This window comes from Anser cygnoides, chromosome 3, assembly GCF_040182565.1.
Source record: "Anser cygnoides isolate HZ-2024a breed goose chromosome 3, Taihu_goose_T2T_genome, whole genome shotgun sequence".
Lineage (NCBI taxonomy): Eukaryota > Metazoa > Chordata > Aves > Anseriformes > Anatidae > Anser > Anser cygnoides.
Window position 1 is genome coordinate 32,308,521 of NC_089875.1, and position 21,363 is coordinate 32,329,883.

General features: G+C 42.1%; 1 protein-coding gene across 10 annotated transcripts in view; it reads right to left on the minus strand.

Annotated features, from left to right (window-relative positions):
• DAAM2 (dishevelled associated activator of morphogenesis 2) overlaps nucleotides 1-21,363 on the minus strand; it is a 209,414-nt gene that overhangs the window by 155,432 nt on the left and 32,619 nt on the right. For 2 of the 10 annotated variants that reach the window (XM_048080086.2, XM_048080083.2), the window contains exon 1: nucleotides 18,873-19,276. The exons of 7 other annotated variants lie outside the window; for them this stretch is intronic. Coding sequence is in view for 1 of the 3 variants with exons in the window: in XM_048080080.2 (XP_047936037.1) it covers nucleotides 11,491-11,878 (388 nt within the window). In the remaining 2 variants the exon portion in view is untranslated. Of the gene's footprint in view, nucleotides 1-11,490; nucleotides 13,942-18,872; nucleotides 19,277-21,363 lie in introns of those variants that run through there. One more of the 10 variants, XM_048080080.2, reaches the window with a different exon arrangement.

A 21,363-nucleotide genomic window follows, 5' to 3' on the forward strand; every position in this document is an offset into this window, starting at 1 on the left:
TGCAAAAGCCATTTTTCTTGTTGCTCTTCCACTCCATGTGCATGTTGGCACCTCATGCCGACATGAAGTCATAGTATATTCCAGGAACAGCTCTAGCTTTTTCTTTTTTCTCTCCCTCTCTCTTTTTTTTTTTTTTAATAAGGAAAGGAAAAAAAGAAGAAAAAAAAAAGGAGTTAAAAAGAAAAGTGGCAAGCTTACCAAAATTGGTTTAAACCATAAAGACTGAGACCCTGAAAGGCATGAACATGCTTTAATCACAGGGCAAGCATCCTCCAAGAGAAATCTTGGGAATCTTTATTCCTGTGAACTCCAGCAGAGTCAAAACCACAGTGAGGTCATTTGATGACTGTGGAAGAAGACAGAGGCTTCTGCAGGCTCTTATCCAGTTTGCCTGCACTGTATTAATAACCTGGGACTTCTGACATACATAATACAATCCAGTCATTTCTGATAAAAACAGAAGAGGATTATGTACGTTTCACTGTATACGACAGCATGAAATGAGGCTTTGAAGCAATGCTGTGGGTCTTGGATGGCTTTTCTACTTTTTTAAGCCACTGGCTGCTTCAATTGGAACCCAAACCGTGCTTTTCTGTGATGTGTCTTCTTTCACAGACATTAATTATTTTCTAGAGCATTCTAGGCCATCTAATAAAACAAAGGACTGGAAATGCAAACAGCTTCTCTGGCTGCTCAGGGCTGCTACCAATCTAAGATTTTCAAGGTCCCTGAAACCACAGAACCTATCTTCTCCGGTTTCCCAAAGCTGTGCCACGGGATCCATATCCTGTCCCGACAATTTCTAACCCACCAACGGAACGACAGGAGCCTGAGGCATTACAGCAACGTTCAGCAGGCGCCGCTGGAATTCCAGGCAGAGAATTAAAAGCTGGTTTTGCTTTGTAGTAACAAGAAATTATTCCAGCTAACAAATGTTCTGCAGCAGCAAGAGACAATGACTTTGTCATCTCTATCAACTCTGAACAGCAAGAAACTCACAGCAGAAATCAAATGTTACAGAACCTTACCGCTGACTAATATTGGTGCTTCTTTAACCCCTTTGCCAGTGACCTTAATGCCAGACTGACATCTTCAGAGGATGCTGGAAAGGACGGGTTCTCCAAAGGTATGACTGCTCATTGTTAAACCAGCTAAAGGATGATAGCTCTCCATCAGTCAACATTGTTTCCAGCCACACAGTTTTGATGGTGTTTTTTTGTTGTTATTTGTTTGTTTTTGTGGTTGTTTTTGTTTTGTTTTGGCTTTGGCTTGGACTGAAAGAGAAAAGAAACACTCTGCATTGCTCTGAACACTGAGAAACAAAATCCAGCAAAAGAATACCTACGCCAGTCTTCCAAGTCTGGTATTGGAAACTCTTCATTATCAGGGCTAAAATGCCACCAAAATCCCTAGATAAAAAGGCAACCTGATGACAGGTATTCTTCCCTAAATATGTTTATCCACATGTTTAGAGAAGAAAAGAACACATTATCAAGGGATTGAGAGCAACTTTAAATACACCAGTTTTATCAGATTTTCCAACTTGCTGCATTGGTCTCAATCACACAAGTGTCACTTTCTTTTGCTTTGTCCTCTAAGCAAAGCTCAGTTAAAGAACACAAGAACACAACTCCCTTTTATTCTGAAGTATGTGGACTGCAAAGAATCCAGACAATTTTTCAAGCTTAGATGCCACAGGGGAAGAAGAGGGAATGATCCCTGGGTCATGCTATTTTTAATGCTTGCCTCCCCACCATGTCATCACTTCTATGCCACTTCTACAGAGGATGGTAGCTTTGGAACAGCTTCAGTGAAGAAGATATGAAAGTCATATAAGAAGTGTAATTAGTGGGTTCCTATTGTTAAAAGTGTCAAGTCACAGCCTATCCTTAAGACCTTTGTGTTTAGACCCCCCAATGCAAAAGCGATGATCAGTTTTCCCCATTAGTTGCAAGTACTGAAAGAATCGTGGACAAACCACATAATGAAACATCCATGAATTTAAAGCCCTGTATAAAGGCACCAAGTTTCAGGATCAAAGGAATGTTTGCAGACCAGCCAGTTCCAAAAGCATCGTTTGATGTTTATGGACTGAAAATGTTCCACTTTCACTGTGTTCAATTATACACTGTTCGTGATCTTTGCTATCATGGCAGGGAGAGTGAAGGAGGAAGGGGGAAATCATCATCTTCTGATCATCCAGGGGTTTAAGAAAGTTTTTGTTTGAAGGAGAAAGTGGTGAGGAAAAGGCTAATCTTAGGCATAAAAATTGACTCTGCTTTCTGTGTAGCTGGACACGCAAAAAGATCTTAGAACTGGGAGCTAAAAGAGGAAAAATAAATCTGCCCAGTAACAAAGATATTCAGAAGAAGAAAAGAATTTATCTAGAGAGCCATTTGCAATCTTTAATTTTAATGGGAAATCAGACATTAAATCAGACTAAACACCACTCAATTGCCTCATGAGGGACTCATAAAAGGACCCTCTATCAGGGAGTATAGCGATAAGACAAGTGGTAATGGCTTTAAACTAAAAGAGGGCAGATTTAGATTAGACATTAGGAAGAAATTCTTTACTCTGAAGTGGCGAGGCACTGGCACAGGTTGCCCAGAGAAGCTGTGGATGCCCCATCCCTGGAAGTGTTCAAGGCCAGGTTGGATGGGGCTTTGGGCAACCTGGTCTGGTGGGAGGTGTCCCTGCCCATGGCAGGGGGGTTGGAACTAGGTGGTCTTTAACGTCCCTCCCAGTCCAAACCATTTTGTGATTCTATGATCACCAATTCAGGTTTATCCCCATCTGAATGTATCCTAGATTCTGTTTCCTGAAAAAACACCTACATGGACTGAGTTCTCCAAAAAAAGATTTGCTGTTGATTTCTAACCATTGTTAGGATTTCAACATGACATTTGGCCAGTAAGAACTCTGAAGTCATTTTACAGTGACCACAGGTCTGGTTGGGTGTTTTAGCCTGTGCACGTCTGTGCTGCTTCAACTTTATCAGTATTGGTTTAGAATTTTCTCTTTGCGTGGAAATAGTATCTGCTTTAGTATCATTTTTAACTGTACAGCTGGAGCTGAGAAAGAAAACAGGTTATTTCATCTTTTGGTTTCCAATTGCCAGCCTTTCAGTCTAGACCACTGAAGTTTATGCAGAACAGTTCTTTATGTTGCCAACCTCTACTGGCTTATTCTAATCCTCCTCTATGCATTTCCTGGTATGTTGGCAGAGAGGCTGAGACAGATGGAGTCATTAGACGAAGGGGTCAATGCTGGTGAATGTTAACTAGGCAAATGCAAAGTATTAGCGCCACAATTCAGTTGACCACAGCCCTTCACGTCTCTGAAGCGTCAAGGTATGAAGAGGATATGTGTACATAGAGGAACTGAGATACAGGAAGAGCAAGAGACTCTTCATGCAGAGTAAAACCAAGGAAATATGAAGACAGACCCCAAAAAGGACAGCAAGTTATTTTTTTAACTCACTTGCTATATGAGGATTTGTGGTTATTTCTAGCTTAATTAAAGGTCCGACTGTGGCACATGAAGCTATTGCCTGCTAACTTTAGTTTAGGCTTCTTGAGTAAAAAAACACAGAGGAATCACAGCAGAGCCTTTTGTAGAGGCTGCTTAAGCCTGCTTAGAAGTCAGGTTACTCACAGAGGTGGCTAATAAGTTCTCAAGTCCATGACACCACAGCTTCACTGCCACCAATTTCTAAGCTACCTAGCCTAAAGTTAGCTCAGGTCTGTCTGTGTGTATCATGCAATTCCTATCCTAAACAGTGGTGCAAAATAGTATACTGGTAAAACTGCTGTTGCTTTCCATAGCTTCATTTTAGTGTTAGGTGACATGCATATTAATAGTTAGAGACGGAAGGAAAGAAGAGGAGACTGTAAGGTATTCACTACTGTGTCCATCGTGGCACAGAATTAAATTGTGTTGCCTCTAAAGTGGCAGTAAAAATCACTTTATCTCAAAGTACTGTTGCACCACATTAATTGTAACATAAGCACTATTCTTACTCTTGGATGTTTATTACTCTTGGATGTTTAAATCATCAAACCTTGTAAATTCATCAATTCAAGTGATAGTTTCAGAAGCTCTTTCTTATTCAAACTCATTCTTGGTGGGACAGAGCAGTAATTTTCTGAGCTATTGTATCGCAGACTGCCTCAGAATCACCTTAACATAATCACAGAGGTCACATTAAGAGTTCATGTGGAAGAATGAACTTCAGGAAAATCTGTACTATCTGTCAACATGGAAGGCTGAGATGGGAGGCCTGAATGCACAACCAAATAAGCACAAGCTAAGAAAAAGGTCAAAAGGAGAAAAAAAAAATGGAAGAAAGGTGAGAATGGAAGACTAATCAGAGCTACAAATTCTGAGAGGACAAATATTTCAAGAGGGCCCAATCAACAGGTTAAATGTGGTTAAGCAAAATCTCAAGCCATTCAAGTTCAGTTTAAAGACATCCCCAGGAGAAAAAACAGACAAAAATGCCACAAAGGGAAGCCAATGTCTGTGACATGAGAAGTGAAAATGTAGTTCAAGACTTTTTGAAGCAACACAGAAGGTGAGGACAATTTAAATGAAACTTAAGTGCACAGAAATGGAATGCACAAAGCCAAAGAACAAGTGGAAAGTCTGCCTGAGCCACTTCTACATATATGCTCTGTGCACCACTTCCATCAACCTGACAGATGACAAATAAAAAAATAAATAAGAAAATAGTAACACTGCAACACAGGAATTTGTGGAAGCTTTTTTTTTCTAAAAAAAAAAAAAAAAAGAGAGATGACAAAACCAGGGAGTATATTTTTAAGTACCTTAAAAGTTTAATTTGGGGCAATTCGGCTGCTTAAGTTCTAGCTAAAGTGGGCAGTGAAAGGCAGAAGAATAATAGTCACAAACACTATGATTTGGAGAGGTTAGACAACTGTACATGAACTTTGTATATCTCAGCATATGTATTTATGTACCTACATGTACATGTGTATCCATGCAACATAAAAGTGAGGAAGAAGGAAAATTTTCCATGGAATGACTTGAATCTCCACCCTAAATACACACAATCTTACTGTTATGTGTAAGGATGGATTGGCAAGGATGGATTTCATCCCTTTTAATTAGGAAAGGAGCTTTCAAACTCATTCACCATTTCTCTCACTGTATTATATTCCTTTCATCCTAGGGACTCTGCACAATTAGATGGATTAAATCCACCCATTTAAGCCTACCCACTCTTGAAAGGAGAGAAAGAACAGACAGAGAAACAAATGTTAACAGACTGTCAAGTTTTGGAAAGTACCACATGCATCTGTGACATGTAGGACCATGATGGCTGAGAACTTTGATAAAAATCTAGCTCCAAAACAGATGATTACATAGAAATAAATCTCACTCACTGAGAAAGAATAGACTCTCAGAGAAGCCAAAGCAAGGGTGCTGGCACTAACTCTAACAAGGTCTGGATCCCACCCAGAATAGTTAGGTGATTCACCAAAGTTAGACAGAGAGCCAGTCTTCAGACTCACACACCACTCTTCTATACCACACAAAAAAGCACACAGGAGCATATACTCAACAACCCAGGAATGACTGGAGAGTGCAGTAATGCATAGTTTCTCCTACAAGTTGCCTTGAAAAGGTAGGTCTGGAGTACCATCTGTTATTCATTGTGATCTCTGTCTGCGTAAGAGAATGAGTTCATAATTAAATTATGATTACATTAAATTACAATTGTAAGTTAAAACAAGAGGAAAGGAAGAAGAGCTGCTTCTGGGTTGTTAAAAAAAAAAAAAACTGGGATGAGAGCTTTCTTGTTTCAGGCTGGCCCTAGAGATCTCACTAAAAGAGACATTTACTTATTTGTAAGAAAAGCTAAAGTACCATAAACTTTCACTTTCCATGTTACAGAACAAACCCAGAACTGGACTATGTTCAGACAGGTTGGGAAGGGTATAGTTCATGTTGATAAATAAAAAAACAGTAAGCATTGCCCAGAAAACAGCGCTGCAGCCTGCTTCAGGAAAGCAGAACTCTATTTAAAACCACTTTAAAAGAACACTCTCTACAAATTAAGATTTGGTAATGAGTAAAAAAAGATCAGAGGCAAAACTACATGCTGATTATGAGAGAACTTAATTAAGGAAATTGCACCCATCTGCACAAAGTTGAAATGGAAACATGTTCATTTCCAGGATTACCAATATTCCTGCTTCACAAGAAAAATCAAAATGATGCCCAGGCTAAAGCCAGGTTCATAACCTAATAGCAGTGTCTATGTGTATTTTGGATTTTTGTCTCATATATTAAGAACTTGTAGCAAGCTCTGGGCTCCTCACAGAGATATTTTCAAGGAAAAGCAAGGCATGAATGTCAGACTCATATAATTGATTAAGAAGATAATCATCTTGAAACAGCTAAACTTCAATCTCGCATAACAAATAGAGCAAAGTCAGCGGCAAAGCTCTACAGTATGTCAGTAAAACCAGATTTTGGCCAGCTTTGTTTGACCTACAGTTTTTTCCTTACCCACCATGAATGGACCCAGTCCATTTCCCATCAAACTGTGAAACTCAGATGTGTTTCAGAGGAATAATCTCTTTAGAGTACATGCTAAATAAAGTCCTGCATAAGATCCACCAGGAGAGTTTTCCTGCCTCCACACCTGCCAACAGCTATGGTCATCCTGACCCCACACTTGACACTGACTACTGCCAGCCAGTCAAAGGGAATCCTGCTTTTTACATTAGAAACACATTAAATACCTTTGGTGCTGATACTCCAAAGTGTGTCTGAACTGACCAAGCAGCCAGCTGTGCACAAAGCTTCTGTGAATAAATCTAAAGTAAACAATGACAAAAGACAGTAAGTAGGGCACGGACAAAAACAGTTCAGCAGGAGGCCCATATTCAGAATGGAAAGATAGCCCACTGGACTAAAACACAAAAATCACCTGCAAACTAAATCTCAGGCTGCTAATATCAGAGAGCCAAAAAAGCCGATCTAAAAACAATGCTATTAAAAAAACATCACTGAAACTGAAAGTCTCTTTAACAATGAAACTTTCATAATACACACTTTTGATTGTTTACCTAGCCTTTCAATTGATCTTGATATGGTGAATGAAGATGCTGTTCGTTTAAAACAACCCATCAAATTCTTCTTCAGGCTACATCAAGACAACGTATTAAAAGTTAGAAAGGAAAAAAAAGGTCTTTCATTATATGGCAACCTCATGAATTAAGATCTATGTACTTTCTGCTCAGACTAGACTACACTTTCTTCTCATGTCACTGGTTAAACTGCCTATCACAGATTTTAAAGACTCTTCCCTTTCCCCAGCATTAGTGCTATCATATGCCCAGGAGATTTTACGCATGTCTTCTTTCCTGGAAACGCTACCTTGCTGGAACAAGACAGTTTTGGTTATTTTCCTTGGCCTTTTGGATGAATGGCAACCATGAGCTGTGGACAAAGAACTGAGCTGCATGTGCAACTGATCCTTATACAGAGTATCACAGATGTACATACTTACTGAGAAAGTAAAGAAAACACAGGAGGAATGCCCAGCATCAGGCCCTCAAAGTTTTAACCCATTGAAGTGTATTCAATATCACATTTGCCTGGGAGGGTGGAAGATAATACCAAAGCAAGGAATTTTCTCATTCTTGGAAGCTGAATCCAGTAATTTGTTTCCTTCTATGGCCATTACATAGCCTTTTAAAAGCACGTTTATTTCTGGCTCTGCCTGTCCTGTGTGAACCTTCTACCCAGGATCCAGAAGGGAGAAAATACAACTAATCCTGACGAAGGACCTCTAGTAAAAATCTCCAGCAGGATTCAGAGAACAACCACTGTTTGTCATGACCATCTACTTCAGTTTCTGTACAGCAAGTGAAGAGTTGAAAAAAGAGAACAACGAGGGACTGTCAACTGATGCTTGATTAGAGCACCCAGAAAACTGCCCCACATTTCTGGCCGTGGATAAGACCATGACACGGCAGGTGTCTAAAGGGACTGTGGCCAAATGGGAATGCTGTGCCAGAGCAGGTACATCTCAAAGTGACTGTGGCTGTAGATAAGTCCACGCAGCAGGTATACCTCTGAAGAGGCTGTGGCCAATGGACAAGCCCAGGCTGGAGCAGGGGCAAGGGGCAGAGTTCATTGCAGTGTTAAACCCTATGGCTTGGTCCAAAATGACAAGAGGTAGAGATTGTAATGGATATGTCTGTAAGCTGTTGTACCCCATGATCTGAGTTGCATGTTATAGGAAGTAATATAGCAGGAACCACTCAAACCGACAGAGGAAAAGCCTCACAAGAAGCAGGGCAAGTACAGCAGTGACCCAACCTGAGCTGGCTTTGGCATCCAAAAACTCCACGAAGCACACCACCTCTCCTGCCCTGAGCAACCACTCTAAAAGACAGAAGCTAAGTCATAGACTAACAGAACACAGCGCATAGTTTACGAACATTTTATGGACATTTCACAGGGATGGTGCACAGACTAAGGGAATGATATCTATGTGTTAAACAAAGGCCTGTAATTAATGAGGATATGTTGGAAAGTGTGGTATCTGAGCATGACGTAAATGGTACATAGTAAAGTATGGATTCTGTCATGGTCTTGTCTGGTATAGAGTTAATTTTCTTTGTAGAGGCTCATATGATGCTGTGTTTTGGATTTTTGATGAGAACAGAGGTGATATCACACCAATGTATTAGTTGTTGCAGAGCAGTACTTGCACAGAGCCAAGGCTTTCCTGCTCCTTGTGCTGCCCTACCAGCCGGCAGGCTGGGGATGCACAGCCGACAGGTGGCCCGAACCGACCAAAGGGGTGTCCCACATCACATGGCGTTGTGCCTAGCAATAAAAGCTGGGGTAAAGAAGGCAGGTGGGTGACATTCAGAGTGATGAAGAAACCATGATGCATGCTGAGCCCTGCTGTCCTGGATGTGGCTGAACACCTGTCTGCCCATTGGATGTGGTGAATGGATTCCTTGTTTGGCTTTGCTTGCACATGCACCTTTTGCTTTACCTAGTAAGCTGTCTTTATCTCAATCCACAAGTTCTCGCACTTCTACTTTTCCAATTCTCTCCTCCATCCCACCTGGGGAGAGCGAGTAAGCAGCTGTGCAGTACTGAGCTGCCTGCCAGGGCTAAACCACAAGAGTGTTTTAGGGACTCTGAGGATCTTGTGATGCCATTGAGCAGGGCTAACTGTCCAGTGCCCAGAAAAGCAAGCTGCAAGTGAACATATCAAGGTCACAGCAAACCATACTCAGCTCTCTCTCCTCTCCATGCCTGCCCCTCGACTGCAGCATAGCGTGGGATCCTGACAGCAGGAGGTTCCCACTGCAGGCCTTTGGCTTCAGCTCTCCGTTGGCCCCAGGACTCTGCTCTTCTCAGGGACTCTCCATGCGCTCTGAAGAAGAAAGATTCCAGGCATTCATCTGGGGCTCTGGGAGTCGCTTGCCTCATTCCTTCTGAGGAAACGGCTGGAAATTTGCCCTCCAAGACTCATTTGTGAACTGCATTCCCTCCAAAAGTGTTATCAGCTTGTTCATTTCAAACAGATTTTTGCAGAGGGATAGGATAGTTGGGATGGATGAAAGAACTGCATCAACGCTTCTGCCTATCCCAGGCATATTCTTCTCAGACCCAAGTCACTCTTCATAAAGTCCATAGTGAAAGCTCTTTTTAAAGATGCAGGCCACTTTATCCTTCTCTCCATCTCATCCTCCTGATCCCAGAGTTAACATATTCTCTGCCTACCTAGTAAAACATGAATGGCCACCTTCTCCTGCTTCTGCATGTCTGAGAACTGACTGGCAAGACCAAATCACTCCCAGAACTGTAGAATTTGTCAAACCAAGGCACAATGACACTGATAATAATGAACATTGCAATAAGAAGCACAATACTAATTATGTTCTCTTTTTCAGGAAAAACAGAGAAGGAGAGAAAGTCAAGAATGCTCTCAGATCACAGGAGGACTGTTAAAAAAAGGGAGGAGCTATTAAAGTTAGAGACCAGCATTGGCACAAAACCAAATGGGCATGAACTGTCCATGAACAAATTTAGTTTGGAAATTAGAAGCAGATTTCTAAACACCAGAGGAGTGAAGTTCTTGAATGGTTTCCCAATAGGAAACAACAAGAGCAAAAGCCATTTCATTTTGCAAAAGAGACTGATAATTTACAAAGGGAACCCTGCAACTTAATTTTCTGCAATTACAGAAAGCTGTACTCCATGACTCAGGTCTCTTTCAGTCTTGTATATCTCATCCTCGGCTGAGCCAAGGAAGGAAAAAATAATAATAAAATCCAGAGATGAGGTGTAATAGAACCATAATATTACCAGGGCAGTTAGTACAAGGGTAAGTCTGCTTTCTTTATTAAGCATATTTATGTTTTTCTGTTTGTTTGTTTGTTTGTTTTACTTCGTTTTTTTGAGCAGAATTCATTCACCGCTAGGGACTTCAGTATTTTCAGGTAAAAATTTGGATCATAAGGGAAGACTGAATCGGGACTGAAGTTCTGTAGTATCTATGACCACCTGCAAAGAACAGCATGGAAGCAAAACTTCCCATCTATCATGCAAATATTTGACTAGACTGTGAGAAGTCATCTTCACAGACCTGTATCCAGGGATTACAGCTGTCAAAGGAACTGTATAAAGGGGTAGATAAGTGAGAACCTTAAAACAGCAACTGATTCAGGAAGAATCTGAGTTAAACAAAAAAAAGTCTTACAGTTGTAAAATGTGCAGATGGGTACAGAAATGATAATCTGTCTTCTTCCAGACTTGCCTGAAATCTTACTGGAAAGAAGTCTCTGAAACCATTAAAGAAAGTCAGCAGGGAGAAATCTTTTCACATTCTATTTCTATATTGAAAAAAACAGGATAATACCACCCTATTCTGCACACAGAAGAAAAAGCAAAGTACACAAAGCTGAGAAAGCATGAAAAATACAGTACTGTAACATAAGAAGTCATCTGTGAACTCTCCCGTAGCACATCAAACATGAGGTATTCATTCATTCCCACAAATGGAGTCAGTGTTGATCTATAAGCTGCAGCTCTGTATTACACATTTCAGTTTCATGCGTTTAAGCCAGACAAACATTCCCAGGGGATTGAAAGAACCCGCTACAGTGAGTTGTGGTTCTATTTCGGATCATATCGCAGCATAACAAATCACAGTTTCAGACACTGGGATAAGGGGCTCAATAAACCAAGTAGCATGATAACTTCATGTATATCCCTTCCACACACACAGCCATGTGTGGAATCAAATCTACCTAAGGCCCTTCAAACTGTACGGCCACAATGCAATGATCAGTCTCATACTGACATATATCCATACAGCATTATTCATCCCAATATATATTCTTGTATACACAGTTTACCACACATTGTCTTACAGCAGTAGTTATCTAGCCCTGTCCACACATAGCAAACCTGTTTATCAGATCTGACCTCTGCCGTTTGAGGAAACAGAAAAGAACATGATTTTTTCAATGCAGAAAGTTCTTCTGGCACTGCTGGTTTGTTCCAGTGGTTTTTCAACTGTTATCCATAGGAAGTAGTCCTCAAAAGCAGCATCACTAGAGCTACTTGGTAACTCAGTAGTTCCCCGTGACTGCTGTACTGCAAGAAATCTGAGTGCTAAGAATGATGCACTGGTCTGTTGTTGGTCTAGAATATTTTCAGTCAGAATGGTTTGCAAATTCAGCAAAATCAGTAACTTCAAGGCTGGATTGGAAAAACAGCTATGTTGCAAGTACCCTGTACTGGAACTTAAACCTACTGATCTTTGCTCTGGTTCCCAGAGAATTAAGGTTACAACATAAAAGGCCATAAACATTTGTCTCTCTTAGTAAAGATCCGATCTGTTGCTGTGAGATCTTTTCATAGTACGGAAGGACTCCTGTTAACCCACTGAGTAAAGACGAGAGGTGAGACTTCCAAGAGAGTTCAAATACTGCTGAGGTAGAAGTAGCTTTGCATACATTTTCATAGACTTTTGCACATTAGATGTTTGACAAGTCATGTCATATGGTTGCCTTCTCAGGATGACAACCTGAAAATATAACTCTGAGCTATTCAAACTGTCTGGGCCTTGGGACATGAAGAAGGTCAAAGTGGCAAGCAGGAGTGTAAGTCTCCAAATCCTGAGAGTCACACTTCTTGTTCTCTTGTTCTCTCTATATTGCTGCGCTTGAAGTCAAAACTCTGCAGTAGTTGCCTTCTTTCCATTTAATTAAGGTGTCTTGAAAAGATAAATGAAACAGACAAAAAGAACCTGCCTGGAGTAAATTTTCATTTTTCCATTTAAATTTCACCTGTGAGGAATACACAAGTCAGCCACCTTAAGCATGACACTGGATGGACAGCAAAAGCATACTATTGACTAGAGCTTATTTATTTGGGGGTATTTTCTTAAGAGGAAAAATGCTCAAAATGAGTAAGTCTTTGAAGAGCTTCCAACCCAAACACTGCACAGTATTAGGCAATGAAAGACCAGTTAGCAACATGAACGTGAAACAGGAAGTTGGAACTACCTGGCCAAGTTTCACTCTGTAACCTGAATTAAGTGTAATTAAAAAATAACCAGCACAAAGAGTGAAAAACAGCTTCCAGTAAAGAAAAATAGGCTTTTATGACCAAATGCTCTATCAACAGATTTTTTTTTCCTCTAGAGGATATGATTAAAGGGCAATTACTGTCTAAAGGTCAGGAAAAAAAAGGGAACAAGACATATATATACACATGAAAATACAACGTTTGTGAAACGTTTTCAAATAGTATCTTTTTTTAGTACAACATCCTGCCAAAAGTTTAGTCTGTGCTAAAATTATTACACATCCTTCTAGGTACTACCACAACCTCTGCGCCACAGTCACACATACTGCCTCCATCCCACCTTCAAGCCCGAAAGAAAGTTATTACACTTTGCATTCTTTGACTTGTACATGAGCTAAATGCAAAAGCCCTAAATGCGACTTTCCCAAGGGCCTCTGGATCAGGCAAAGAATGCAGAGCCTAAAAGCACAGATTTTGTGCAATGCAAGTGGAGAACTGAAAAACCACATCAGGTGACTGAGCGATTCAGAGAGCTGGGAATGGAATACAGTATGTCCTTCCACCCGGTCACTAGCCTGAATCCATTGTGGATAACAAGCAAAAATCATTACTGTTTAATGGCTGCTCTTGTGAAATGAATCAATCAAGGCTTTCCTGATAACTGAGTGACTTTGCCATGGTATTATTTGTCACTTGAAATAAAAAGATCACAAGGACCTTTGTTGGCAGAGAAAGTCCCAAAACTGAGTAGTCAGCCCCTTGCTGGCAATTGGACAATGCACATCAGAGAAACTGGAAAGATGCTGAGCTTCAGGCTGGATCCTCTGACTGGACCAAAACAAACAGCTAGAGAGCAACACTGGGGATGCTGACTCAGCTGTGGTCCAAGGCATCACTTTTTCTGTGGCTGAACAAAGGCACTGTGGTCTTCCAGGACTGTCACTTTAGCACCTTTCACCAGAACCAAATTACTTTTGCCTTCTTAAAATGAAAACAATAAAAGTCCAGCTCGCTGGTGAAGCTGTCAAGACTTTTTGAAATAATCTTTCAGCTTACTGGGATCTGCGCTTACCAGATCGATGTGGATTCCAAGGGGTAGTGGATGCCACAGTTTCCAGTGCACCTTTCTGTTCAAGTAAACCCCACTTCCTGCCTTCTAGCACACACAAATTGGGCACATTTCATCTAGTCACTGCTCAAATTGCCAGAAAAATGTTTTGTTTGCCTACCAGTGGATAAAATTAAGCCTTTAGAATGTTTTCTTCATAAATAAATAATCACTATTTTTATGCAAACTATTTTGAAGCTTTGATTTTATCTGGGTCTGTTTCAGAGAGGGAAGGAGAGGGAACCTGTAAACCTCTCCTGTTTCACTAAGTCCTGTACCTGAAAGTATATGATCATGCAGACTGCCGTCAGAGGCACAGGCTGTCAATGCAAGAGTGATGCACTCCTGTATGCATGCACATACATGCACACACATACGCGCAGTATTTATAAAACTGCTGCTGTAAGGGATTTGGGGTTTATTTTTTTAATTAACTGAAAATGATAACACAAGAGCTTTTCATCTGGCATGAGCTTAGGTTTCATCAGCTGCTGGAAAAGATTCCCTTGGAAAAATGCAATTACAGTGTTTCTCCATGTACTTTCTGTGGATTTCAAAATAAACGCAGCTATATGATCATGCCAATTAATAGACAGATTAAAGTTACAGGTCCTGATACATCTATAAAGAGGCTGCAGAACTGGACACACGATCTGGGTAATACATGACATTGGCTAAACTGCAGAACGCCCGGTTAAAACAATGGCTCCAGCACAGACGAGAAGCACTGGGAGGGGCAGTTACAAAGAGTGCCCTTAGCCTCCGCGCTGCACCTCAATCTTGAATTGTACACCACGTGGCACAAAGGACAATGCCTTATTTGTTGATCTTTCTGTCCACCCACATTTCTCACCCTGTCAAAGATCTCAAATAGAGCAATGCATGAGAGCAAGAATCTCAAAATGATATGGATGAAGACGTCAGAATAAACTGATCTCACTCCGTGCTCTACTTTAAAAGTCAGCAGTTCCGCTGTAAATCAGATTATGCCCCCACAAAAAAAGGAGCATTTGACAAGAGGGTAAGCTACAGCTCCTGAGTATAAAACTTATACTTTCCAATGAAGACACTGAAAAGCACAGCGTGCTCTAAATAACAGCACTGCCAGCTGCCACTTTGTTTTTTGATTCTCATATGGAACCTTACAAACCATGGCCTCTTGAAATTATCTGATTAGACAATAGGAAGGAGGATCTTAGTAGGACCTTTTTTGGTCCCTAGGAGTCTAGAAATTGCCACTTCTTTTCCCCATTTCATGCTCCAGAAGACATCAGCTTGATACATATTTTTGTTAAGTGCTCAGAAGATTATTTCATGGCTTTCAGGGTGTAGCAAAGAGAACAAAAGGGATTTCGCCATTGCTTTGATTTACTGGCTGGCAAGGTCAGTGCAGTATTTAAATGTGATTATTTAATGATATATTATGTCACTACCATGTTTTTGCAAGTATAATTAAACTGGTAGAAGGCCTAGAAGTTTTTGAAAGTCTTTTGTTCATTATTTTTGACGTTTAAGTAATAATCTCTCAATAATGGATTGAGATTGAACAGAGAGAAATTTTCCAAGGGTTCTGATGAATCTGGTTAAGAAGAAAAGAATTTTGGAACTACAGATAAAACAAAAGAACAGCTCAGTCATCAACTGTTTCAGACACAAGATGACAGCTGTACATATGTGAAGATGGAAAGAAATTAATTCCTTAGAGGACGTTCATGCACATAAGCATTGCTGACCTGATGGAGTCTGGAAAGGCTGGGACTAGCTGCGCTCAGGTCTCTACTCCACTGCAGTAATTCTTTGGGGAACACATTCCTGCAGTAATTCCTTTCCATCTCCACTTTCAGAGCCATTAAATCTTATTTTTTTTCCTTCACCAATTCCAAATGATTACAAAAGTAAAGACAGGCAAACAAATCACACATGAAACCAACCTCTATCATTATCCAGTTTAAAAAATTATCTGTGAAATCTGTTATCAGAGAACAAGGCAGGTTACTACGCTGTCAGCACAGTGAATCTTTGGCATGCAACTGAGGTTTCAAGTTGGGAGCTTGCTTCTGTTATATAAAGCAAAAGGATGTTCTACCTACAATGGAGAATAAGGCCAGATCCAGCTCAGGTACGAGAGCATCAGAAACCTTCCCAACCTGTGGTAACGTACTGCACTACAAGAACCAGAAACAGTCTTAAAGAAAGGATTTTACAGTAAGCTTCATTAATTAGACTATGATAATGTGCTCAGTGCTGAATGAACAAGAACATGAAAACCTGCAAAACAATGACCCAAACTAGTAATATTAGAAACTGAACTGTCAGCGATTTGTTAAGTAACCATGAGTCTTACTTTGGCTAGACTCACTCAGCAAAGTTAGTGTCAACGTAAGCAAGTAGTAGACAAGCACTCCAATGGCAGGCACAGAATTAACAGCAGTCACAGCCAACATCGTAAGAATCTACTGGCGGTTAAAAAAAAGCAGTCTCCACTGAAAAAAGCAATTCAAGGAATCTCTTTCTTTAATTTGGCATAGATATAGGTGGTGGTGGGGTTGTCGCACTTTAAATATCACACACATATGTCATATTAAGCTAATGTTTTGAAGTCTCTGGAGGAGTTAACTGCATGACCCCAGAATCAGCCACTGACAGACTTACAGCATGAGCTCTCTGGTACAAAGTAACTTAAAGGAAAACACTCAGGAGCAAAATAAAATACATCCTAAAGTGAATTTCCTAAAAGCACAGTAAAAACAGGACCAGTCACATCAAACTGTCTCTTTCATGTATAAAACACAGATTTTTGAGATATATGCAAGTAGGAAAACTACTTAGAACTGAAATCAGTTGGAGTAGCATATCAAAGTCATGTTGACCAACGGAACAGAGTGGAGATGCAACTGATAAGAGCTTAGCTGAACATCAGTGGCTGTGGAGGTGACATGCTTTCAATGCATAAATTAGCCTCCTACCAAGAGAAGCATCTGGTAGGGTCAAATGTGCCTCAGGAAGCCTGTTAGCTTTATGCATTCTCAGTAAACTTGCTCCCCTGCCAAGGGGTGCACCGTGTTCTTCACAATACAAGGGGGGACATCTGAGTAATCCCATCACGTAGTTTGCAGGAAGGGAAGGGGAAAAGAAAAGATTCTTCACTAAGTTACTGAAGCCGCAGGCAGACATCTCTGAACTAGTAGGCACCAGTGAGATGAGCTGAAGAGGGAAATCCTTCCCTTGATCCAGGAAATCATCTCGAAGGACCATTCATATGTGGGTGGTTAATGAACAAGTGTAAAGAAATTGCTTTTTTTCCTGATGAAATTCTAATATCTCAAGGACACGTGGACTTGCAATAACTGTTTAACAGGCTCTTGCAGTTAAGAAAGTTGACTTTGCTCTCATACTCCACTGAATCAGCAGATGCAGTAGCAGTCTGAACTCCTCAATGAGGTGCAATAATTGCGAGTCTGAATGACTGGAATCCATACGGTCATTCAGTTCTTTTAATCTGCTTTGCCCAGCATGCCTTACATTAAGGACTCAAAACCTGCAAATCTTTCCACTCCGCTGCAAGTGATTTTTAAGTAACAGGAATAAAGCCAGACAGAAACACCTTGTTCAAGGCACAACCAAAGCCCCAGAACATAACAGAAACATCAAGTTCAAATAGATGGTACACGAGACAGGAACTTGACGGCTCTGGTCCTTCTCTATTCACAGTAGAAGTGCATTGGTTAAAATAAATAGCTTAACTCCTTTTAAAGCCTTTAATTCAAGGAAACACAAATTCCTAGTCCACAGAGCAGCAGTGTCATTATACTTGCCTAGCTGTGCATATGCAAGTATCATACCCAACAGTATGGATAGTCTACTACTGTATTCTCTAACTCTTCTTCCCTATATATGGAGAGAATATAGCACAATTATCTGCCTCTTCTCCCAGTAGCAGGACCGGGATTTCTATGAAGAAAGCTTATGCCAGCCTGAACACGTGCCTTCTCCTTTCCCCAAACTACCTGACAATAAGAGGTTCAGTGACTGGGCTTAAAATTTCTTAATGTTCAGCTTCTAGACCACCACCTCTGCAACACATTTGTGTTAGACATAAAGGATATGTTTCTGTATCAGATGCCTAATTCCAGCCTGCAGCTTGATTAACATTGAGTGAGAGTTCTTCGTTATACCCTACATCATTACTGAAATAATATTTCTGTCAAGAGACTAGGCTTTTCCTCCCCTTCTAATCCAGGCTGACCCCACAATGCCTTCCAGAAAAGATAACAGGAACATTATTCAAATTACAATTTCTGAACCTGAGCTGATCATCAGAATTTATATTTTTCTTCATAAGTCAGATCATCACTTTAAAAACAAACAACACAAAAACTCTTAAGGGAACAAAATTGAAACCACTGACTGCTCTGACTGAATGTTATATGCTGTAGCTTTCTTCATGTGTGAAAAATTTCTGTTTTAATTGTTTAAACCACCTTATCTCTACTTGATTTTTCACGAGTTTTACCAGCTCCCTGGTTTCTTCAAGGTTATGCCAGATGCAGCAACAGCGCCCTCTGTCCAACGCCGAGAAAAAATGCATTTAATGCCTCTGCTTTTCCAGAGCTGCCAATGTATTTAGTTAAATTTAAACATACACATGCAACATTTGCTCAGCAGTCCTTCTGCATCCAGATTTCCACCGATAACGCGTTTTTTAAAAGGATTCTTATCCCTGCCGCACACACCTGACTGCGTTTTAGAAGCGTTTAACATGACATTTGCTTTTACTCTGGAAAAGTAAATGACAAGTCCCTTCAAGCTTCGTGAAAGTCTTTCTTTCAAATCTCCCTCTTTAATCATCTCCACGAGAAAAGCCAATTGCGACTCTTCCCAGCTTTCTTCCCCCCCGTGCAAAAAACACTTGCCGGTTTCCCCTTCCCCACTCCTGCAGCAAAGCGTCAATGCGAAAAGAGGACTGCAAACCAGGAGAGCAAACAGTGACAAATGCTCAAAGATTTTTTTACACTTTTGTTTTGCCTCCATGTTTTCCCAGCTGCTCCGCTCAGAAGTCGATTAAAAAAAAAAAAAAAAAAAAAAAGCGGCCTGCAAAAAGCATTACAAATGAAGAGACTGGAAAACTGCAGCCCGGAGAGGAGGATGTGACTTGCGTTTGACTTACCGATTTCATCCAGCTGTGGATTTTCCTGCTCGCTTTTTACAGCCGCTGAGCTCAGCGCTCAGGCACGTCCATCCCGCGTCCGGGAGCCAGGCGGGAGCGCTCAGCTCCTCGCCGCTGGATGCTGCTGAGGGAGGGAGCGAGCGGGGCCGCGGCGGCGGCGGCGGCGGCGCCGGCTGCTGCTGCGTGCGCTCGCTCGGACCCAGCCCGGGAGGAACTGCTCCCCGGAGCCGGAGCCAGCCCCGAGCCGGCCCCAGCCCCGCTGCAGGGCTGCGGGAGGCAGGAGGCAGGGCCTGCCCCTGCTACCGCGCTGCGCCTTCTTAAAGGGGCCCGCTCCGCACGGCAGCGGCGCGCCCGGGGCGGCAGCCTCGCAGCTCCCGGAGAAGGCTTTCGGGCGCTGCCGTGTGGCCGTGGCCCGCCTGCTTCCCTTCCCTTCACTCTTCCCTTCCCTCTTCCCTCTTCCCATCCCCAGCACAAAGTCAGCCCTCAGGAGTTCGACGCCTCCACTCCCACCCTGCACACCCCTGGCCATTGGCGACATCCCCACATTTGATCCCTAAGGGATTTTATCCCCTGTAGTGGAGAGGATGCAGCTTGACTATTAAAGCCCTACTTTCCCAGTTTTTCCTCCTCGGTCACCCTTCAGAAAGCTTTAAGGCAGTGTAACCCGCTGCTTCCAGCCTCATTTCTGCTTTCTGACTTCGCTTTCAGCCGCACCTGACATTAACAGCTAGATTAATACGGGGGATTTGTCTGCCCATGTGTGCTGCTGTCTGCAGTGGGAGAAGCCGCATTCTCCGTGAGACAGGAACGCTGAAGTTCAGAGACAGTAACACCATCTGCAAAATCTCTCTCTGTAACCCGTGGAAATGTATGGATTGCTCTCCGTATGCCTAAGTCGTTTGTTTTCATTACAATAACCGAGCTCTCATGCTGACAACACACATCAACACACAGCGCAAGGCGAAGTCATATACATACAAATACATACGGGTGTAACGGTGCAACTGGAGAAAGCAAAGTTACCTGAAAAAGTCCCCCTTCAGGTCAGCAGGCCAAACCAAACGAGATGAAGCCGAATCACCCCTGTCCTGCCCCCTCTGCCCTCACATTCACCAAGCACAGAAAGCACATGAGAGGTACATACTGGATATAACAACCCGACCTGATGCCGTTCTGTTCTTTGACCCTATGGTGAAAGGAAGTGGGTGCTAAACAAAGGGAGAATCCAGCCTTTTCAGTGCCAATGGTCCCTCACAAACAGGCTCAGTAGGTATCCGCTAACTACTGGCACGTATACCTTCTGCCCTGTAAGCAAAGCAGCCGCTTAGCCACGCTGCTAAATTATAATCTTCAGCATTAATAACCTTGTATTAAACCACAGGGACCCATCAGCGTTCCTCTAGCATGAGCTGTGCTATGCTCCTGCCTTTCTCAGCATAAAGCCTGGGAAAGTTTTACATAATTTACACATGCAAATCACATGTGATGCACAGCAGATGAGATCTGATGACTGTCAGAGCCCCCTTCCACTCACATTTCCATTGGTCTATTAATCCTCAGTTTGCACTCTCAGCTCTGCCCACTGCTTCCTTCATCCTATCCTCCAAGTCCTGCCCCTGCACTCCTCTTCCCTCTTCTGTATGCCGTGGGTTCTTTTGTAGAGAGGTGGAGACCTTCTCCCTTCCCTTGCCAGTGCTGTCTATCTGGCTTTGTCTCCCCTTTTTCCCCCTACCCCCTCAGTTTCTCATTGGAAGAGGAAAGAAGAGCTGAGAGGAGAGGCAGAACTGATTCCTTCTCTTGCTGTCCCCGTGTCATCCCGTTCGAACAGCCAAGGACCTGGAGCCAGAGAACTGTACCCAGCTGGAAACGAACCTGCAGCGGCAGGCCAAGGGACAAAGGCTAGGCGGGTTCATGTTACCAGCACAACCTCACTTAGAGCACTCTGCCATTTATTATGATACAGCATAGCAAGATAAACGGCCTTTGTCTTGATCATTAGTTAAAAGTTAACAAAACACTCATCTTTAAGGCAGACCTCATGCTCCAGTTGGTATTTCAGCTACGGTTAGGCCAATATGTTCGAAACAGCTAGGCAGTCTGCCTACAAGAAGGCAGAGTTAGCTGCTGCAGCAGATGGGGATCTGAATGGCAAAAAAACGATGATGGAGAGAAACTGGGCCTTGGGGGGAGTGAAAGCGGTGCTCCATCACTCTGCACACACGAAACAGGAACGTGCAAAACACCAGAAAGCGCCCAGCAGGAAACAGGCGTGTGCCATTGGACTAGAATGATCGAACCACTATAAATGTTAAGATAAATTAAGAATATCTGCTGTTCCTTACATATGTTGTTCCTTAGAGTCCTTATAAACCCATGCGAAAGCCATCCCCCCTCTCTCACCGCAGCATCTGGATGTTCCATTGACAGAGCATTGTCTAATGGTTACAGCACAACTCCTGGTTTCTATTACTGGCTGCAGGAGAAACGTGTG